Below are 23960 nucleotides of genomic sequence, written 5' to 3'. Positions count from 1 at the left end.
CACAAATAATTTCTGTGAAAATGGTTATTAAAATCAGGAACAGACAAGGATGCAAAAATAAGCAAGGGAAACTTGTTAAGAGAAAATAGAACAAATATAAACAAAGTCCAACAAATTGGGAAAAAAAATTATTGAAAAGTAAAAGTAAGTGAGAAACACATCCTACTTTTATTGTGCCAATCAAGAAAATGAGGTTTGTGTAAAGAGAGTCAGCTGCTCTAGAAGAGTGTGTCATGCTCCTGTTGATGTGGTGGTGTAACATGCTCTATGACTACTATATGAGAAGCTGGAACTTATGAGGTATGATGGCTAGCATTTCAAGCAAGAAAATTTCTTTAACACATTAGAAGGCAGTGGAAGATCAAGAGAAGTTATTGTGTGACCAGAACTACATACTAATGTCAAATAATTACCATAATAAAATAAATAATAATGAATACAGAATAAAACAGTTGGAGGAGAGTAAGATGATTTTTTATGACTTACTTCGTATGGTAAATAGTTTTCACTGTCATCAGAAAAATCATGATTTTCTTCCTGACCTCCACTTCCATCCTTTTCATCATCCATGACTCCTGACAATTTCTGTATATTTTTAAGAGCTACATAGCAAAAAAATGTGTTTAAGAGTATGAAATGACACCAATGTAAAACTTAGAATTAGACACTGGAAGTAAAAACAAAAACTGTATACACATATTTTAATAAAACTAGTAATATTTTTACATTTATTAGGATTGATGACTTATTTACTCATTCAATAATTTTACTTTTTAGGAACCACTATCAGTGAAAGAATAAAAGTAATAGTTTGTTCAGAGAAGAAGCAACTATTTTATTACTATGTTGATTGAGAACTCTTTTTACGATAATATAATAAACACTTCACATATGTACACTGAATGTTAGTCATAAGAAATATTCTCACCAAGTGCTTGGTACAGGCACAAGTGATGATAGAGTAAATGTCTAACATACAATTCTGTATCACACTGTAATTTCATATTGATGTTTTTTCCCATTCATAAACTGCTCTTCAAATGTTTTCCTTTTCCAATTCACAACAAATCATGAGTTACACAAAACTACAAGGACTAAATTCTGTTTGGTCCATGAGACATTCTCCACATTTAACTGACTCAAGTTTATTTCAGTTTTATTTAACCAACTTTAGTTGAATATATTAATAATGTAAATAACAGATTAACATCAGTCTAATAAAAGTAAACATAGTACAGTTAATAAAACAATGTGCTGAAGTTAGTAAAATTTCAGATAAATACTTACCATTCTGCACAACCTCTGCACATCTTTAGATTTCATTGTCAAGATTAAGCCTATGATAATGTGATAGCTTACAGAGATTACTGAGCATGGAGTTTGTGTTGCCCTCCTATTGGTGGAAGGCTACAGCATTATGAAGAGATTATGTCACAGGTTGAATCAATATATGTAGACATATGCATGGGTGATAGATTGTTAAAGGCTTTGACACGTGCAGGAAATTCCAAGGAAGTTGTGCATGAGGTAATAGTTCCCAACAAAGCAGGGTGGTAAATATCATTACTGAATTCCCTAGTCCAAAATATGTATGCAAACTGAAATAGGAATATAATGAATACAAGGTGAAAAAAAAGAAAAGGGTAATAGTGAAAGTAAATGGAAAGACAAGGTAAAGAACCTTCCTAATTCAAAGAACTCATAAATCCATAAATTATTCAAAATGACCCTGCAGCAGCCCCCATGAAGAGTATGTCCAGAACTAAAGTTATTAAGCAATATGAGTATAATTACCTTACTTGTTTTTATACTTGGTACTTTAGTTATGGTGAAAGGAACAAATAAAGTAGTGGAAATAGAAGACTGAGATGTAGAAAAACAAAGCAAGACAGGAAGATGATAACAATCATAAAAACAGGACAGGTTAGCTCCTACTGGTATGTTTCTCCTGGACATGAAACTTAGGTGAAATTACTATAAAAACAAAGTTATGCAAATACTGGTATGTTTCTCCTGGACATGAAACTTAGGTGAAATTACTATAAAAACAAAGTTATGCAAACAATAAGCCTTTTCAAGGTCTGTTAAAGGTGGGGAGGGATCTTGTAAAATAGCACAACAGGTTTACAAGCCATGTGGTACAAATACTAAATAAATGAGAGTTGCAGAAGGTAAATAATGTAAAATAGAAAATTAAGCTTGATTAAAAATTTAACTTAATGAGAGTAGCTGACAGCCATTACTTACACTGAAGAAGAATCTCAGTATGAGACAAATCACAAATCAGAGCATATAAGAACAAAGAACTGACTAGAAAGCATCAAAGAAGATCCCTCCTAAACAAACTGGGGTTCCAGAACTTGTGAAGATAAATGCTCTGGAGATGACAACCCTGTTAAATGCATGGAATATGAAAAATGTTATCAAGTAAATAACCTGAATATCAAAACATGCAATCCCAAAGTTAACATGAGTTGGTTCAATAATCAAATAATATATGTATGAGAAAAAGTGAAATACTTTGGATGGTTGTTTGACGTTTATTGATGCAAAGCAACTAGGTTACCTTCACCAAACAACCACTGAAAAAGTAAAAATAAAATTACTAAAATACATCAAAAGGAATCATGTTAAAACAAAACAAAGTCTGATCATCTAATTAAAAAACTTAAATTGAGTTAAAAAGGTGAATGGCCCTTAAAAATTCAAAAACACAACCCAAGGTGGGATGCTGTAGTAAGAACCAAAGTTTTGAAGGATACAGTAAAGACAGTTGCAAATGGATGAGGTGTAGAGGAGATTCACGAGACTCAGCGTGCAAACTCTGGACTGGAGAAGTGCAGAAGGCCCCTGTGCAGAGCCAAAGGCCATGATGGTGAACAAAGTCCAACATCTTCAAGGCTGAGATCCTGGCAGAGCCACAGACCATAGGTCCATAGTCCAATTTCAATCAAATGGGGGCATGATAAAGTTTTAGCATAGAACATTAATGTGCTCCCCAAGAGCTGGAAGAGAGGACATGGAGGATATTCAGTGTCCTCGTACACTTGACATGAAGCTACATGACATGTGGAATAAAGGTCATCTTATGGTCAAAGACAAGTTCCAAGAACTTTGCCTCAGAGTCCATGGGAAGCACAACTCTGATATGGAGTTCAAGATCAGGGTAAATATCCCATTGGCAGTAGAAGTACATACAAACAGTTTCAGAATGAGAAAAGGTAAAACCACTAGCTGTGGTCCACTTCAGTAAGTGACTAAAGGCAGACTGTAGCTGATGTTTAATAAATTTCGTGCTTGATGACTGACACAAGACATGGAAATTCTCAACACAGAGACTGTATGCAACTGTAGAGAGGAGTTGTCCACTTATGTCATTAATATTTATATGAAAAGTGTGACACTCAAGACACAGCCCTTAGAGACCACAAATTCCTGTGGAAAAGAACAAGAAAGTGTCAAACCCACATGGACTTAGAATTGTTGGTCCATTAAAAAATGTTTAATAAAAATGTGCAAATGGCCACACAACCTATATAGATGGAGGTGTCACAGGATGTTGCAACTTCCTGTAGTGTCATAAGTGTTCTTAAAGTGAAAATATACAGAAACATGATGTCACTTGAGAAACAATTCCCTATTTGATGTTTCAAGTCAAATCAGGTGGTCCACAGTGAAGTGCTATTGTCAGAACTCACACTGAGTGGGCAAAAGGAGGTTGTTTGATTCAAGGAACTAAACAAGATGAACATTAACCATCTTCTCTAAGATCTTACAGAGACAGTTCATCAAATCAAATGGATGGTAGTTTGAAGGAACCTTGGGATCCTTTCCAGGCTTAGGAAAAGGGAAGACAATAGCATGGTCCCAAGCATCAGGAAAAACAGTCTCCTGCCAGATCTGATTAAAACAATCAGAATAATAGCAAGAGAAGCAGAAGAGAGATGCCACAGCATCTTGTATTAAATATCATCAGTTCCAACCAATGTACTGCCAGACTGATAAAGAGCATCACCACTATGAAGGAATGATTACAGTCAGAAAGACAATCACCCAAAAGGAAAAAGATGATCACTCTACCCGTGTCTTGATGGCTAAGAAGATGGAGGATGAAGCAGAAGTGCTAAACATCCAGCAAAAGCCTTCACCAAGAGTACCGGTGATGCTCTGGGCATCAGCTACTTCCTGGCCATCAGAGGGGAAGATCAAAAGGAGAACAAAAAAATTATATTGCACACTGACCTTCCAAATCTTGTACCATATGACTTTGAAACTGATGGTAGAAAAGATGCTGGTTGTGAATTTAATCCAGGATTCCTTCTGGCTTTTATGCCTGCTCTCCAAACATGTGCATGGGCCCACTGAAAAGCAATGTGGTTTAAAAGTGTTGAGTGCCTACAAAAGATATTCCAGACCTGTTTGTGAGCCTTCCATGCTATGTGGCAGGCAGAATTCCACCATGAACAAAAATACCATGGAAAATATGTCAAGGTTTTAGGAACAAACTGAGCAGCTGCTTGGACAATACAGTTAATCATTACTACCATGCAGTTACCTATCAATAGCTTACAAACAATGGCAGGATCAAGTTTCAAGGCAGCAGTGATAGAGAGCCAGTTGGACTGGTCCAACTTCCATCAAGGTACACAGGTCTAGTGACAAGAACCACAGACAGTCTCTTTCAAAATGATAGGAAAATGATCCCTGCCCCATGTGTTATGATCAATCTTCCAAGAAAAGTATGAAAAAAGTGAATGGGAGCAGATAGAGAGATCAATAGCAGTAAAAGACTGACTAGGTGAATGAAAATAAGTACAAAAACCAATAATAAAGAAAGAAAGGTTGTGATTGGAGAGCATATGCTCTATGAAACAACCCCCCTATCAATATCAATACCACCCCAGAGAGGATTATGTCCAATTAAAATTCCCTAGGATTAAAAAAGGGTGATGGTAACTGCTCAATGAGGGCATCAAAGTCTGTCTGGTCATAAGTCTCTCTAGAAGTCAGGTAGAGAGAACAAACAGTAATGGTACAACACAAGGAAACACAGACAGATTCAGCCTCCAATGGTGTTTTGAGTGGCAAAGACATGGTGGGCACAAGCTAACTGACTAGCAGAGCCACCCCTTCATGCCCTCATCCATTACAGAACCTGTCATTTCTGTACAAGGAAACCTGCCAAAGGGTGACTGCATCGGCAAGTTTCAGAAATGTTTCCTGTAAGAAGACACATACAGGACAGTGATAATCCTTTAAATCCTTAATGTCATCCATATTTGAATGAAAACCCCAATAGTCCCACTGTATCAATGTGGCAATTTTATGTGGAGGAGAATGGGGCAAGGAGCCCTTCTGTTTTCAACCACTTTTTTTTCTTTATTAAGCAGATGTCTATCGACCTCCATAGATCCTGCTCTGGGTCAAGTAGGCAGGTCTCTGTCTGTGGACAAAGATTCCAGTGACTGAGGGCATGATGAAATAACTGTTTTGCATCTTGGGGCTGCCAAAGAGGATGGACCTGAGGAAACACCTGAACATGAAACCAAAGGAAGTGAACTTGAGCAGTCACTGGAAGGAGTAGTGGGGACAGATATGGAAGTAGACAAAAATTTGTCAACTCTTTTAACCACGGAGAGCAGAAAACCCTTCATATATTTTACAAATGACTCTGCTGGAGGCACAGAGAGATCTGTCTGCACTCTCACTGTGGCAGTAGAACAAAGTGCAGCAGAATATGTCTGAGATAGAGTGGGGACAAAAACTTCGAAACCTCTGGGTAGGAGATATTGTTTATAGTTTTCAGGTGTTGCACCTCTTTCTCCTCTGCCCACTTAGTGCAAGAAAAAGAGTAAGAGGGGTGTGAACCATTACAGTTAATACACTGTGGTTCCAGTTCACACTTGTAGACATCATGGTCTTTGCCACCACAACAAGCACATCTTAAAGAACAATGGCATGATGTCTTTGAGTGACTGAGCTGCTGACAATGGAAACATCTGAGTTGGGAACGTATGGCCATACCTCCCAGTGCAGATAACCTGCTTTGACTGAGGCAGGAAAACATGTTGATGTAAACGTTAATACCAAAACATTAGTAGATATCTTAATTCTGTCTTGGCAAGTGGATATTCAGCATACCACAGAAATACCTTGCCTGGAGTTACCAGCAAGGATCTCTGACTCATGAATGTGCCTTGAATTCTACTCAATTATAACTCCTCTGGAAGATATAAGTTTCATGAGGAGTAACCTTAATGGGTGTACCCCCAATGGACTTTTATTTCAAGAAGAGATTAATATGTTGTGGTAAAGCTGTTTCCACCAAAATGACTCCAGAGCATAACTTCTTTACTGACGTTGGAAAACAAGCAAGCCCCTCTAATCCTTTTTGAATAAAAAAGGGAGACATCTGCCCTAAAGATTTCTCAGATAAGGAATGTATAATTAGAAATCAAGGTATGGAATCTGACTGTGACGGTGACTGTACAACAGAGTTGCCCATGTGTGATCATTTTCTGATAATCTGTTTTTCTCCAATTTTTACATTTTTATTTATTTTTTTCATGAATGAGGGTATCCATAATAAAAGCAATAAATTTCAGCATCCACCAACCATAGAACCCAACAAGGGAATGCACTACAGTGCCAAACAAGGACACTGCAACAATGCCAGGGTTTTGTGAGTACTATACCTAAACGCCAGCATCATACACAACATCCACAACACCTGCTGAGAAAGTCCAACAATGGTACTTAGTTGACCCTAGCCAAAGTGGACCAGATGACTGACCCTGAAGGAGCCACTCCAAGGGCACCTGTCTACAGGAATTCAAGGCCAAAATGGTATGTAAGTGTTGAACCCCTCAATCACTAGGGTCCTCTCCTCCTCTTTATAGGTCACCATGGACAGCAAACATATGGGTGGATGTTTAGATCCCAGAGGAGGTAAACTAAAAGTACAGAACCTTCTCTGGAAGGTCCTCTCACCATTATGTCTAGTATACAAAACTTACTTTTAATCAATGAAAATGAACAGGCCTGAGCAAAAGATAAAGTAAAAAAAAATTGGATGTCCCACAAACTGAATATTCACATGAATGTGAAATCCTACAATGACAACATAAAACATTAATAACACCAACATCTTGGTCAACGATAGCTAATAATACATCCATAGGATCTCACTGCTCATCAGAAGATTTTGGCAAAAATATCTTAAAAGTTTTAAAATGTAGAGATTTCTATATTAATAGACATGCTAACATCAGAGGTAACAATGAATTATGAATTCTTGAGCAGAGCAAACAAAAGCATAAAGTTTACAGTATTACTATCAACAAGAAAACTCGTGTTTATGATGGGAAAGTAGAGCTTATTGTAATAAGGTTGGGGGATTTTGGGTAAAGTGATGCACCTAATGCAATGCACGAAGAATATTCAAAATTACAAGTCATGAAGTAATGACAGGTACAGTTACACAACAAGAAAATGTGTAAAATATTCTGGAATTAAGTTTTTCAGATTTTAATCTAGGGCTGAAAAAAAAGTTTTAAAAGTTAACAGTTCTTTCAAATTTAACACTTTCCCAATCTGAAAATGTGTATCTCGTAGATAATCACCTCTTCATACAGTTCAGCTACTTTCTTTGTGCATCTGCCTGCAAGAGTTGCATACTACCAGCCTTGAACTAATTCTCACCTGAATTTATGAATTTGACTGTGTTGGTGCAAAACAATGTCATCATATGACAAAAACCTTTACCAATAGGAGGGCAATACAACCTCCATGCATAGTATCTCCAACTATGCAACTGCACTTGTGATAACTTCATAATTCGGAAAGGCAAGAAAATAATTGTGCACTGGAAGTGGAGAGGACAGGTGAGAATGTGGGGTAACTACTGGAAATACATTTTCAGATTGGAAAAATGTTAACTTCTGAAATAATTACTCACACAAGAACACAGAAGTGTTAGAATACCATGCTAAAATGGAGGCAGGGCCAGTACAAAATGTTTGAACCCTAGATGAATTCCCTTCAGAAAGTGTCCAAATGGAAAGCCCAAGGAATGCAGCACTCAATGAAGGGGCTCCATTGGCACACATCTGTGGGAGTCTACATCTCATCTCTACCATGGTCTTTGCCTCATAAAAAAAGAAATGAGAGGCAAAAGAGCCAGCTGAAGTGTTGCAAGGATGGGCATAATATGATAATGTACAACTGAACACCTGCACAGAAGCACTTGGTGTGTCAATATCTGTAATGTGATTATGGCACAATCAGACTATGCAGTATGTGCTTACCTTGACTTTAATTAACAGACTTTGTTCAAAACCCATCTGATGAAGATTTTCCATGGTTCACTACCCCAACAGCTAGGAATTGGTAAATTGCAAGTGTATCATGTGTTCCATGCAAAGAAAATGACAGAATTCACATTGGGTGGATGTGAAGAAGTGACTGGATGACCATCACATTACCAGCCAGAAAAATCACTGAAAGAAGTGAAAAGGATGACCATGAATCCATACTTTTAAAAGCTGGCAAATGTGAGCCCACAAAGAGGGAAAACATTTTGCAGCTGCTGACTTTTTCATAATAGTCTATGAAATTCATACAGTCTTAGTCATACAACTGAGTAAATATACACAAAAGGGTATCTCAAGTGGTCTTGATGAACACTTATCTCACAATGGGCACTGACAGAGCCAGAGTGGATAGTCTGAGCACTTTCCATTATATTGTGTTAATGCAGAGTTTTGAAAATAAGCATACTATGGGATACAACAGCATCCACCTTGTGGGAAATAATAAAAGTAGAAGATCTGAAAAAAAATCCTGTACTTACCCTTTTCAAAGATAGTATGGAGTGGATAATAGCAACTGAAGGATCCAAAACCCTGCAGGACATCAAACAGCAAAACAAGTGCAGATATATTCTCTATTTTGTATTTCTACAAGGACATAATGTATTTTTCTTGGAAAAAATTCACATGTGAAAAACAGAGCTAGGTAGCATTCTCATCAAGTGGAGCATATCTGTGTATCAACATAAAAGTAATTTGTGCCTTGTGAACCATTGACATACTATACACAAAAGTTTTACAAATTTATATACAATGCTGTGTCTTCTATCTAGTCTGGAACTGAAAATTTTATAAACAGTTCATGGAGAGAGAATTAATCTTAATTTGTTTGAAAAAGTTTTTGCACAACTCCAAACAATAAGTTCTCTATTCAGTCTGGAACTGAATAATTTGTCAATGGTTCATTCAAATTACTTTTATGTTAATACACAGATACACTCCACTTGATGGAAAGTCTAGCTAGCTCTATTCTTCACATACAAATTTTTTCCCAACAAAAATATCTAATGTCCTTGTAGAAATACAAATGTCTGAAGTTCATCAAAGTTTGTAATGTTTTGAAATCTATGAATGTTTCTGGTCAAATATTTATATTTTTCCAGTTAACAAGCATTTGTCACAACTATAGCTTTGGAGGCTTATAGTATACTGACTGTAGTGATACAACAATAGATTTCTCTATCTTCTTGCATGTTGATTTATTATCTTTAGGCAAAGTTCTAGAAAATTCACTAGGTAATAATACTTGTAATCACTAGTATTATGTACACATCTAGTACATTGTTGATTCTTATGCTCGAGAATCTTCTACAAATGTAAAGAACAGGTGGGACTTTTGCAATACACTTAAAACTACAAGTTACATGCATTTCTAAATATATATTAAACTGTAACAAGCACAAATAATAAAATAAATATATAATAATAAATCTATTGTACCTCCCTTTCAATATTTCAGAATGATATACTTTTGAAACAATGATTTGATAAACTACAACCCAGTCCTCTAAAGCTGGCATACTTGAGTCTCCATTTTCTCATGAGTACACCATTTTTTGCAAAAGTAATCATTTGAAACTTTCCCCAGCTCATTCCTTGGGACTGCAAATTTAAATAGTAAAGAAAACTGAGGATTCTTTTCTTGCTCAGTAATCAATTTACATCTAAAAAACGGAATATCACCAGTAAAACAGATTCTTGTGTTCATCATTGCCATTCACCAATGAATTGTCAGTAGGATAATTATTCACAAGATCCCTGTCAGATCCAAAAAATGTCTGAGACAAATCAATAATGTCTTCCTCTGAACATGTGTCTATCATTTGTTAATGGCTTTATTTCTTTGCCTGAACTCAAGTCACAGCACATAAGGGAAACACATCTAGATTCTAATAAAATACAACATCATAATTAGATGGAATAGTAATCAGCTCACTGACCATTTTAGGTTCAGCAACAACTTTTCCTCCAATCCAAATCATTTCTCAACAATAATGATACACCCTTAATTGGCAAAGTAGGTCTTACTCCAACAATAACTGGTCCTGAAACTAGGTCTGGTGCTAAATAAATTTTATGAAAAGGAACATTAAGAAAGCCACACTCAATGCCCTGAGCAATAACAGACTCATCAGTGGCATAACTTGAAACAACAATGACTGAGTCATCCTAGTATCATGTAGAATATGTTCTGATATGAGATTAGCAGTGTCGTTTGTCAAAGACACAGAACCAATAGACACAACTACATCAGCCTTTTTATCAGTGGCCAAATCAACAACAGATGGCCTGGTGAAACTATGTCCATATGTGGACATGCACACACTGGGTTTTACCTTCTTTTCTACTTTCTTTCTTAAAAGCCAACAATCAGATATAAACATGACCAGATTTTTCACAAAAATGGCAGACAGGCTTTGATGATTTTGAAAAAACTTTATCCTGTCTATAACAAGATTTTGAAATAGAGAGATGGAATTTTTAGAAGAATCCTCAACTTGTTGGATTGAACAGGTAAAGATTTTAGCTGAAATAGCAGAAACTTTTTTTTTATGAAAAGTAGTTTTGTTAGTTAAAGTGTAATAATTGAAAAGAGCACCTACTTCTTGTAGTGTTTCAACTTTCTTTTCACTTTTGAGGTAGTCACTTGTACAGTGTTTAAATTCCTCAGTTAGACATAACTGTCTTAGTTTGTTGAAACTGTTGCAAATATGCACAGAATCACACCATAAAGCAAAATAAAACTCTTTTTTTCATGGGCAAATTCTGTATAAGTTTGATTATTTTGCTTGTAGTAACTTTGACAACAGCTGCTTTAACCTTGTCATAATCCATACAATCTTCTGGAAAGAGAGCAACTTAAACTTCTTGTGCTTTACCAGTTAAAACACCTTGTAATAATAATCATCATTTTTCAGCGAGCCATTTTGGTTTTGGGCAACTTTATCAAAATGTAGGAGATATTTATTAACTTCATTTTCATTAAATAGTGGTACTTTAATATATCAATTGAGTTCAAAGTTATCATTTTGCTTTGGTTAATTGGTATTGAATCTAATTTCTATTTCTTTCAGCCTCTTTCTTGGCTTTGATACAGGCTTGTTCAGCCTCAAGATGTTTACTTTCTCTTTCCTCTTCAGTACAGGCTTGCTCTTTCTCAGTTTCAATGAAGAATTGTTTTCAGTTCCACACAACACTCCTCAATCCATTCAACATTCGTATTTGAACCACAGTTCCTTTCTTCTGGTCTCCCATTCCTCATTATAATTCCTCAGCAGTTACTGATCTCTGTTAAAACTCAAACAAATTGAGCTTGAACATGCCAGATGAAATTCTATCTTCAATATGATCTCTCCATTTTGAGAACCCCCAACATATGCCCATTAAAAAGGTTTTCTTATTAGGAAGGAACCCAAACAGCATGTTCAGACCTCAGGAACAAAGAGTCTTGCAATAGATACTATCCTGAAAACACTGCATAGAGTGAACAACATACCCAATCAAGAAAAAAGGTTTAAGTAAGTTGATGTAAAGTGAATGCCCCTTGAGGGTTTACATGCATGAAGCCATGTAGTCAATTAGAGATGCACCTCACTCTGACAGAAATGTATGGTTGGATGAGTACCCACCATATATTGGTAGAGTTTGATTTTTTTAATACAGATGTATTATAATGTTTACTAACAGTTTGAAAAATTTCATGAAGATAAAAAAAAAGTTTAAAGTTATTAACAGTTATAGTACAGAAACTGATGGCCACTTTGGAGTCCTGTGGTCACTATAAGACACCAAGACAATAGGAAAAGAGTTAAACCCGAACAAAATTCAAGTGTTGGAAACTATTGCAAATATGACATAATTGAATAATAAATATAAAATATATCCAGTTTAGGCAATGATGAGGAAAAGAATGCAATTATCATGAGTACATGTGCAGAGGGGAATTTACTGTGGCATAGAAGTTGTGCTGCCCTCCTACTGGCAAAGGTCATTTGTTGAATGATGCCACTATGAATTCAGATAAGAGTTAGTTCAAGGCTAGTAGCATGCAAGTATCATAGCCAAATGCCTGAGGAAGATAGCATTCATGTGGGAAAGGTCAGGTATCATTTTGGAAATCAAACTGTTTATCATCATCATCGTTAAAGAACATTAAAATGATTACAAATATAATACCTTTTGACACTTCCATTCTAAATACATTTCTTTTTTTTCTCCTATACTCTGGATAAACTTGTTGAAGTTCATCTGCAACAAATTCAACATCAGCTGATGTTTTACGTCCTTTATTTTCAAGAAACTAGAAAAAAAAAAAGAAATTTCAGTCTCTTTGAAAGTATCAAATACATCATTCAAACCATAAAGTTTTATTCGTATATTTTTAACATTAGTGTTGATACAGGTTATCAGTCACAAAATAACACAATTAACACTGATTAAGAAATATTTTTAATAAAAGTTATTATCCAAAATAGAGGTCTTTATACAGTTATTAAGTTTTTTTGATGTATATAAAATTGTATTTCACTGGCAAATATTATAGTGACATTTAAAATGCATAATCAAATTTTATTTATTTCCAAATACTGTGAATTATCACCAAATAACCTTTCATCTCTATTTAACAAAGAATTATTTATTTTATAGAACAAAGTTTAATGTTTTTAATTTTCTCAACCAATTCAGAAGAACATTTGAGAGTACATTTATTCTTACTGTTCAAACATAGAAGCTATTGAACAACATCATGAGACAAGATGACCATATTGGATACAATAAGTCAAAAACTATTGTTCACCTTATGAACCTTAAGTGCAAAAAGAAGTTGAATAAAAATTGAATCAGTAGTTCTTTTTAATTGTTCAAAGTGTTTTTCATCAAGTTATGAAATTATTTTGTTGTATCTCTTCTAAGGGAAATGTGCAAACCATCATCTAGCAACTAATCTACATTAGAAATGTAATCTCATTTGTTCATCACCACTATACTCCCTCCTTTGTTATCTTGTGTAACAACAATATTATTGTTATTTTCTAATGACTGCAAAGCTTTTTCTTCTTATTTTCTCAATTTACTATTCATTTTAATATTTTGTTTCAACATTGTATCTTGGCATTGATATCCACTAATAGTTTTAATTTTACTATCTTTGATTTGTTCAATATTAGATTCAATACATTTACCACATTTTTAATACGTATAATTTGTGAAGTTACAACAAAATTTGTCTAAACTCAATATATTAACTTGCATTCTGTTAGGCTGACATCAGACTTACTAGTAACATTTGGGTTTCATACTAGTAGTACTTCTGAAGTTCCCTTTTTCTTATGTATACATAAAGATTTGACTTAATATCCAACTGTTTACTATACTGTTGACTTCTCTTTTCAATTTTGTTCCTGCATCAACAGTAATTATCAAACCAAAGACTGCTAGAATATTCGGGATCTTCTCAAATGCACTGGAAATGATAGGTAGAAAGTAGCTTCTAGTTTGGAGATTTAACTTCTTTTCTCTTGTATCTTGATCTTTAATAATTTTAATCTAGTTTTCCCAGGTGATATATTGTACACCTTCCTTTTAATTGCACACGATATTGAAGAATTTTGGTATTACCAAATTGTTTATGTAGATAACTAAAGTTTTAGTTGCATTACTTTACATTGTAACTTTTTCTGCTGTTATATACATCACCAAACACCTCATTATTAGGATTTATGAAGATTCAGTTACAGCACTTTGTGAGCACATTGCCATAACCAAATCTTCAAATATTAATGCATTTTGGTTAACATTTCTAATATACTAATACAAGTTGTACATTGTAAATAAATACAAATAATACTTAAGGTTGAATCAGTAAAGATCAAAAATACAAGTAACTATAAAATAGTTAGTTTCTTAAAACCTTACACAATCAACTTCTTTGTTAGATTTGTGTTAGAACCAGTCATGTGATTCAACTGTTCTGTCAAGATGTTTGTAAATGATTAAATCAAAATATAATTATTAAATAATAAAAATCAGTGTTTCTAATTATTCCAACAAACAACTGATAACAATTCTAATCATCATTGGTTTTGATTACTCCAACTATTCAAGCAGTTGAATTACTGCTATTACATTCTTTTTTATTAAGCACAAAGTTAGTGATGTCGAGAAAACCCACTTGTAGAAAAAATATATATGTAAAAACGGCTCATTCTGGTTGAGAAAATTTTTTACGTAGAGGAGTGAACAATGTTTCGACCTTCTTTGGTCATCATCAGGTTCACAAAGAAAGAAAGAGGTAACTGACTAGAAACTGATCACATGTTTGAAAGGGGTTGTGTAACTGAGTGTCGGAATGTAGAGGGCATGCTTAGAAGGAACACCTTTATACCTATATTAAAAAATAATATAATAAATAATAATAATAAAATAAATAATATAAAATTATATATTCAAACATCTAAGCACTCCCCCTACATTCCGACACTCAGTTACACAACCCCTTTCAAACCTGTGGTCAGCTTCCGGTCAGTTACCTCTTTCTTTCTTTGTGAACCTGATGATGACCAAAGAAGGTTGAAATGTTGTTCACTCCTCTATATAAAAAATTTTCTCAACCCAAACGAGCTGTTTTACATATATAAGCACAAAGTTACATTACAAGTTATCTTTGCTGTGCACAATTTTAGCATTATGAGTTTCATTTTTTTCACTTTAAATTTGTTCAGCTTTGGTTATGTGTGGGGCTCATGATTCAAGAGTCTCACTGCCACTGAAATTTTTAAAAACATAAACTAAAATATTCTTCCTGCTGACCATATAAAAATTGATTCTTTACATTTTTTTCTCTGATGAAAATACAAAAAAATAGCCATTTCCAATTTTATTTCAACTGTATCTCCTAATCCCATTAATTAATATGAGTTAAATTTATAGCATATGTCCTACTTGTGAGTAACATGAATTGTGCAACTCCAGTAACCTACTTCTAGTTTTTAACATGAAAAAATAATTTAGTTTTAATTAATCCTGTCTCCAGAACCTATAGATGGACATATCTAAAACAAATATGGAATATGAGTTGGCATTTACATGACTACTTAATAATCCATATAAATATTACTTCTCTGTTATGGCATTAAATGACAACACTTAAAAATTTATGTTATTTTCTACAATCACTTTCTACTGTTGTACTTCAACAAACCACTAGTTTTATCTCATATTAAGTTTCTGATATCATATACGTTAAAATATGATACTGCATAAAATAATGATAACAATGAACATATATATAAACCTGAATGAATGCTAAAAAAACATGCTAAACATCAATTACTATTACCACTGAATTACAATTGTATTTTACTTTTTCTTTTCAGGAACATGAGAATGAAAAGTATGCTGTAAATGAACAAAATGTTCTGTTTAATTATCTAATAGTTTTGCAACCACAGATAGTTCTAAGACATATGACTGCTAAAAACAAACTGAACTTCTCTGATCAAAAAATAAAATCACCCAAGGGACAGAAGGAAGTAAAAAGACATATATCAAGAACTATGCAATTAAGTTGTACATCATTGAGTGTCACTGAAGAAAAAATCATACAAGACATATTTTTATAAACTAAGGTCAGCCTTGTGTTTTTTCTTCACAATTCCAACTTTTGAATTCCAATAATTCTCTAATAGTTAAGATGTATAAATTTGAAAATGATGCTAAATAGATGGTTACAAGTAAAGAAAAAAAATCCTTTAACTCATTATTTGCATGCTTTGAACACGTTTTTCTCAAGGATGTTGAATAAAAAATTAAATCTCATACTGGATAAATATATGGCTATAATTTTCAGTAATTCAAAGAACACCATGGGATCATAGAAGGTATAGACCTTAAGTGACAGATCATGTACATTAATGGTTCTTTAGTTTATGCTTTGAACCTATTTAATAAGGTCATCTACAAACACAAGTTGTTGAGCACACTTAAAAAAACCATCATGCAGATTATAATATTCTGCTGGAAGACACATAGTCCACATATAAGGGCTCAAGCATACTAAGTTAAGAAACGGAAACATGATATTTCTCCTCTTCACCCAAAGGACGCTTGATGGGGATCACTTACCAAGTGTCTTGGAAATGCAATTAAAACCAAGAAGCATTTGCAAGTAACCACAGTACACTAAGATGTGGAATTATCATCTCCATCAATATCTGTAAAAACATGCTTAATGAAATCTTATGGGTGTAAGTGACTGGAATGTAGGGCCTTTGCAATCAGTCTCTTAAATTATCACAAACCTTAAAGGCAAAGTCATAAACTAAAACTGATGTGATCTTTATTTTCAAGAAAATGAGAGCAAATGAAGAACATTTCTAGCTTCCAAATCTTTTACTTCTATCCTTTCCAACTACTACTCTATGTGTTGGACTCCAAGTGTAGTCATAAAATAGGAAAATGACTGGATTGAAATCACAGAAAGGATCATGAAGATAGCACCCAGTGCTTGTTATGTGCTGTTTGAATAAATATAGAGCTGGTCACTAAATACAGAGCAGAGCAGTTATGGGAATGACAGTTTACACTAATGCATCTTCAAGATGAAGTATTTTATATCATCAGTAATTATCTAAAGTTAAACACATATGTAAAAGCCTCTGGTTTGGGTTGAGCAAACAATGTTTCAACCTTCTACCAGCCATTTTTACATATATATATTTTTCTCTACAAGTGGGTTTTCTCGTCATCACTGATTATCTAAAGTTACTTTGTAAATGTTTAGCTTTACACCTACTATATCTGCTTGTGAATACAACTAAAATAATAATAATAAAAAAAAAGATGCACTTTCATGACGGTCAGAAATATATATTCAAAGCATGAAGAAATAGTAAAATCTGTGATGTGCAATTTTTAGCACTGGCAAAGCCAGAAGAAGTGAATATAATGTAAACAATGTACTTGTCTATTTACTTTAGTCAAAAGAAAATAGTACATCATGATTCAACTGATTTGTGGATAGTGGCAATCGATTGTTAAACCATTTTTACAATTGTTCAGATGTGTTAAAAATTGCAATAAAAACTCTTGAATAATAAAACAAATAAAAAACTCAATAAAAATGTTACAGTTGTCTAATACTTATGAATGACCTCATTCAGCTGATATCAGAACCTTTAATTTGTAAACTGGAGCAATATTTTAGTATACTAAGTATTAAATATCCAATAAAAATCTACATTTTAAATACAAAAGAAAAATCGCAGATCGTTTCTCTTCTGTTGTAAAATATTATTAAAGAAAATTAACATCTCAACTAACGTTAGTAGTTTAACTAATACTAGTAGTAGTACACTAAGCCTACGGCTTCTAAAGTTCTATACAATTAGTATTACCAACTAGGAACGCACTAATGTAATAAGTAATACTAATATCACCTGTTTAACACGAGGAATTAATCGTGGATCACAAACAAAATTCAATCGCTGAGACCTTGTTTTCTTTTTCCGCTTGCGTGATTCATTTGTATTTTCTTCTAATAATTTTCTCTTATAATTTTTCTTGGTTAAAGGAATGAACTCCATAACAAATTAAAATAATTTATTGGATGTTTCCTTAGTTACGTGAAACTCTGGCACATTTCAGACCACAATAGTACCTCAGTGACATCTACACTTGCAACTTTCATAAATCTCGAAGTTTTAAATGTAGAACATTTTAAATGCCTATTCCTAAAAGTTAAACATATAAAAGACAGCCTCTACGTCTTTCACAGCAACTGATAACACATTGAAAAATATAAATGGCTTTAAAACAACTATTTATCCCCCGCTAATACAGCGATAAGTCTACAGATTTACAACGCTAAAATCAGGGATTCGATTCTCCTTGGTGGACTCAGCAGATAGCCCAATGTGGCTTTGCTATAAAAAAAAACACAAAAACAATTATTTAGGCTAGCGAGTTTTTCCGAGTTGCAGAATAATTGTTTGCAATAAATAATACTCAAAGTAAATACACAAGCAAACTTTAAAATCCAATATAATGTATGCAAATTTATCGAATTTACTAATAGGCACTGAAAATATTATCATCTTTATATATTACTAGATAAAACATAAATGTTGAGTTTGTAAGGTCGGTTTTTAAGAGCAGGAGTGCAAAATTATCTGTACTGACTAACCAAGTGAGGTCTGTTAGATGAACAAACTCGTCGAGTTACATAATTTCTTAGAAAACTAACCAATAAGCTTAATAAACTACAAAAATTTAATCTGGGAGATCATTCACAAACTTCCCTGAATCCTTATCTTACCGGAATAGACGTAGCATGTATATCAGTATCTAAGTATGTAATAAAAATCCTGTGCCATCTATACAAACAAAATACCCTAAAAATTTCATACTTTGAGTCTTCAAAATTCAGACAGTTTATCTGTTGCATTTGTTTTATTCTAACCACCTATGGTATCTTCAACATCCATTTTTTTTCTAATAGAACATAATTCTAAATAAAAGTATTATTCTCATAACAAGAACACGACTGGGACTGTACATGAAGGTTTGCTTATATATTTATTGGTGTAATTTTTAAATGTACTACTGAGGGGTTAGAGTTTATAAACTTATTTTTTCAACAAAAGGAAACAGTTTTAATATATAAAAAGATTATAGTTTATATCAATAAAAGTTATTAAAGTTTTGGGCTCTGTACATTGAATCATTTTCATGCAATGATTTGCGTATGACTAAAGAGCACAATCCGAACATTCTTCCCGAACAAAACATACAATTCGATTCCCCTCGGTAGATTCAGCAGATAGCCCGATGTGGTTTTGCTATAAAAAACAAAAAAAAACATACAAAAAATCTTAATTTTTAATACTGCGATTAATAATTACTAGTATCAACACCCTCCCGTAAGTCGGCGTTTCTGTTAGTAATTATAATTAATAAACCAACCTAGATGTTTCAATTTATTACATCTAACATCACAGCTGTAGGAACCTTCATAATACCTAACTGGACAAACATTGGTAAAATCCCTTAACAGTTGTAAAATTAAGATATTTCATAAATATCAGAAGGAATCACATTTCAAGCTTTGTCTCTTACAAAACTCGGATTTGTTTTGTTTTTATTATAGTTTTGTTATATTCTATGCCATAAAATATATATATATGAAAAACTATTTTCTAAACAAGTTTTTAATTTTTTGTTGTCACGTGCTCGCAAAAAAGAGATCCTTATCGGTCAATTATAGTACAAGGCAAAAGGAGCGCTCATGTTTTTGAAGAACTTGTTTTTATGACAAAACTAATTTGAATTGATGACCAGAGAGAAGGCAACTAATTAGCAGCATCCCCTCACCTACCGTCCACGATAAGGATTTGTTTTCTTATTGTCAACCTGAAGATGACCTAGGAAGGTTGAAAGTTGTTCTCTACTTATCAATAAAAGTATTAATACCTACACCAGTTGTTCTGAGATACATTACACTTTCACTTTTATAACGAACCCACAGAGCTTAGTGCGAGAGAATATTTACTGTATCACAGAACTAAACTATTAAACTGATATTGTATTTAAAGTATGGTATTGAATAGAAAGATAATAAATATGTAAAGTTAGAATTATATGTATTATAAAAATATGTGTAGAATATTAAGATTTCTCTCCTGAATCTCGTGAGTCTCGTAATAAACAGCTATAAATGTCGTTTATATGATTTTGAAAGTTATACAAGTATAGGAAGTTTGAAGACTTACGCTTTTTGCGTTTAAAACATTTTGTGCTGGTAGAAAACATCACTAATGCCTATTTTCACAGCTTTGAAACAATGAGAATAACTTCTCGTAATGGATTTGTTTGTTTGCTTGATACACTATAGGCTATCTGTGTCATGCCCACCACAGGTATCGAAAACCGATTTTCAGTGTTTTTAGCTTACAAGCTTACAGCTGAGTCACGAGGAAGTTTCTTTGTTTTTGTTTTTGAATTTTGCACAAAGCTACTCGAGGGTTATCTGTGCTAGCCGTCCCTAATTTAGCAGTGTAAGACTAAAAGGAAGGCATCTAGTCATCACCCCCCCCCACCGCCAACTCTTGGGCTACTCTTTTACCAACGAATAGTGGGATTGATAGTAACATTATAACGCCCCCACGGCTGAAAGGGCGATCATGTTTGGCGCGACGGGAATGCGAACTCGCGACCCTCAGATTACGAGTCGCACGCCTTAACATGCTTGGCCATGCCGGGCCAGGAGGTTTCTATAATGAAATCAAACAACATTAGAAGGCTAAATTTAATTTGAATTAGCTTCAAAATCCCCAAAACAAAGCAACGCATTAAGAATAGACGTGTAACAAATGAAACTTGATAAGTTTAGGTTGATGTTTGAAGTAATAGTCCAGTTTGATGCAATATATAGTTGTTAGTGAAAGCGACAAGAAAGATTTAAATATCAACTGTAGGAAAACAGAATGCCTGGTAATTACAAAAAAGATAATTTCTATATGGAGTGTCAAAGCAAATCGATAAATTCAATTATTTGGGAAGTTGGATTACATCAGAAGGTAACTGTGACCATAAAATAAAACGGAGAGTAGGTATAACAAAAATATATTTCTGAAAATGATACTAATAAATAGTTTCTTTGTTTTTAGAATTTAGCAGTGAGAAGGCAGCTATCCATCACCAACTTTTGGACTATTCTTTTACCAACGAATAGTGGGATTGATCGTAATATTATAATATCCCCCCGGCTGAAAAGCGACAATGTTTGGTGTGACGGGGATACGAACCCACGACCCTCAGAGTGCGAGTAGAACGCCCCAACCATTTGGCCATGCCGAGCCCGAAAAAGAAAGGAGAGGCCGTGTATGATAGAGGTTGACTTCTATCTAAGTGGATTAATGAATTGATATGAGAAATTATCTGTGTCTCAAAGAAAAGAAATCTATAGAAGAACATGGTCAAGAATGTCCTGCTTTACGCTCAACAACAAATTAGAAACATTTGACAGTGGTACGTGTATTAGCGGTAATGTATTATTTGCTTATTAGGAATGCCATAGCACTGTAGTATTCACGTTTTCCTATGTCCAGCAGAAATGTTTTAATGTATCCACAAAACACAAATTCTGGAGGTTTGAACTCGGATAGCAAATAGTAGTTTGATTTGTTGAATTTTGGGTCAAACTGCTCGAGAGATATCTGCGCTGTCTCTATTTTGTTCGGTGGGTTCAGCATATAGCCTCATGTGGCTTTGCTATAAGAAAACAAACACTCTAATTTTGTAGTGATGGATTAGGAGAAAACGACAAGTCAACACTACTCACCCCAACTGTTTTGCTATTCTAATCGTATAGTAGGATTTAAACGTCACTCTAATAATGCACCTACAGTCCTAAAGTATGAAGCGATTTTTTTTTGGATGAGATAGTAACTGGATTGAATATTTACACACGCTTGTTAATTTACCGCTGAGGTTCAAATAAAACTATGAAAATGACTTATACCAGAAACCACTGCTGCACACGTGATAAATCAACAATTACAAATAACATTCATGGAGATGAAAATTCCTGATTCGTATAATTTTGTACAAATACCTGAAACACCCTTTGAAATGGGCCAACCCATCCTCAAGGTAAAATGAAACGAATTTTTAGCCGTTGGAGTATGTAACTTTATCCGGGCGAAATAATTGGTATATATTTACACTCTTTCGTCACCCATTTATCAAAAAGTGTGATTAACTACACGAAGAGACTCCATGGGAATGTAGAACAATTACATGAATATACTGAACAGATATTCTAAACTAGTTGGATAAGGGTGAGATTCGTGACAAAATACTGCAACATTTTAAATCAACATTTCTCACCAAAAGTATTGGTCAGGTAGTTAAGGTACTGGAATTGTAATCTGGCGATCGCGGGTTCGAAACCCTGTCGCATCAAACATACTCGTCCTTTCAGCCGTAGGACCGTTATAACGTTACAATCAATCTCACTATTTGTTGGTAAAAGATTAGCCCAAGAATTAGCGGTGGGTGGTGATGAATAGCTGCCTTCCCTCTAGTCGCGCGAAACAAATCGAAGACCACCTGCGATAGCCATCCCTGATTTTGCAGTGATAGGCTAGGATGGATAATAGGCTGGACATGTTCGTTTTTTTTCATAACTTAGAGGCGTTAATGTTACAATCAATTCTACTTTTCGTTAGTAAAAAACGTGGCAATAGGTGGTGTAGACTAGCTACCCTAAATCGCTATTAAGACAACATGATAAAATCCTCAAGTAACGAACAGATCGTGCAACTGTTAAACCTTTATGTACATAATGATGAAAAGGTTGAGGATAATTTTAATGCAGACATTTAAGTTTTTTAGTTGTTAAATATATCAGATGTAACAATCGTTAGAGAATATCCATTGTACAGTACGCTTAAAACGGCTTTCTTGGAATTTAATAAATAATAGTATTATTATTAGGTACAAGGATAACTTAGTTCTGTCAAGAAACGTTCACTCCACCTTACTTATCCGAGGCTGTTGAATATATGCTTTTAGGCGTGCGTTGTCAGACTTTTAAGCTAATATTTACATAAAAAAAAAAACTACTGATACCCCAGTTCTCTAAACAAAGCTGATAAAAACTTGATAAGTTCTGAGAGAAATCCATGAGAATATTAGTGACCAAGCTGAAGAAGTTATTCAAATTAATTTTTAATTTAACTAAGTCGGTAGTGTTCATACAAACAACGTTATTTACCAGTTAATTAAGACGTACAAAATTTCATTTCAGTAAGATGACATCTTGGATAGATCTGGAACAACCCAAAAATGTTTTATATATTTTAATTTGGGCAGCTTTCAGTTATACTTAATTTTACCTATTCTTCTTGTGAAAGTTAGCTAACTTTTGAAAAAATAATTTTAAAACAATTGTCATGATGTCAGTGAATAGTTTTTACGTTATACCCTTATTTGTTTTATTTTGCTCTCCCTAACAAGTTTCGTTCTCCACGATTTATTTAGATCGTATATTAATAATTTATATTGTTCTAAAACACTTATGTTACCAATATTAAGTTTCTTTGGTATACTAGACCTATTGAATTTGTTTGGGGATTTTGTTTTTGTAATAGGCTTACTTAATCATTGTTACAACTAGAAATGGATACAATGTGCGTATCATTCATTTTTTTTCGGTAATGTAATATATGTTTGTTAGGACTGAGAAATGTTTAATATTATGGTGGTGAATGAAGCTCTTAAACGTGGAAAAGAATAATCCTGTAATTGGCTGGTACAGTTTGCTTGTTAGATGAAAGATTCAAGTTTTAAGAAATAATTTTTAAAGTTGATTAAGGAAAAAGCATATTGAATGAATTGATGGAAATAAAACAGTATTACCAGTATTTGAAGATTGATGTAATTCTCATTAGGATATAAGAAGGAACTGAAAGATTCATTAAGGTTGGCAAATATAAGATTTAGACATAGAACATGAAATAGGAGTAAATCCTAAGCTAATAACAAACAAGCACAAAGTGAGTACTTGTGAAATTGTACATGTGGTGACAA

General features: G+C 33.8%; 1 protein-coding gene across 2 annotated transcripts in view; it reads right to left on the bottom strand.

The window, feature by feature from the left end:
* Positions 1-18047, bottom strand: part of smid (nuclear valosin-containing protein-like smid) — a 55858-nt gene extending 37811 nt beyond the window's left edge. The window contains exons 1-3 of one of the 2 annotated variants that reach the window (XM_076457991.1): positions 17807-18047; positions 12546-12669; positions 487-602 (exon numbers count right to left, since the gene is read on the bottom strand). In XM_076457991.1, the coding sequence (XP_076314106.1) occupies positions 487-602; positions 12546-12669; positions 17807-17953 (387 nt within the window). In that variant the 5' untranslated portion in view covers positions 17954-18047. The remainder of the gene's footprint in view (positions 1-486; positions 603-12545; positions 12670-17806) is intronic. The other variant, XM_076457981.1, reaches the window with a different exon arrangement.
* Positions 18048-23960: the final 5913 nt, after the last annotated feature.

This window comes from Tachypleus tridentatus, chromosome 1 (assembly GCF_004210375.1).
Source record: "Tachypleus tridentatus isolate NWPU-2018 chromosome 1, ASM421037v1, whole genome shotgun sequence".
In the NCBI taxonomy this organism is placed as follows: Eukaryota; Metazoa; Arthropoda; class Merostomata; order Xiphosura; family Limulidae; genus Tachypleus; species Tachypleus tridentatus.
Note: the sequence above shows the minus strand (reverse complement) of the source record. Positions and strands in the feature narration are given on the sequence as shown.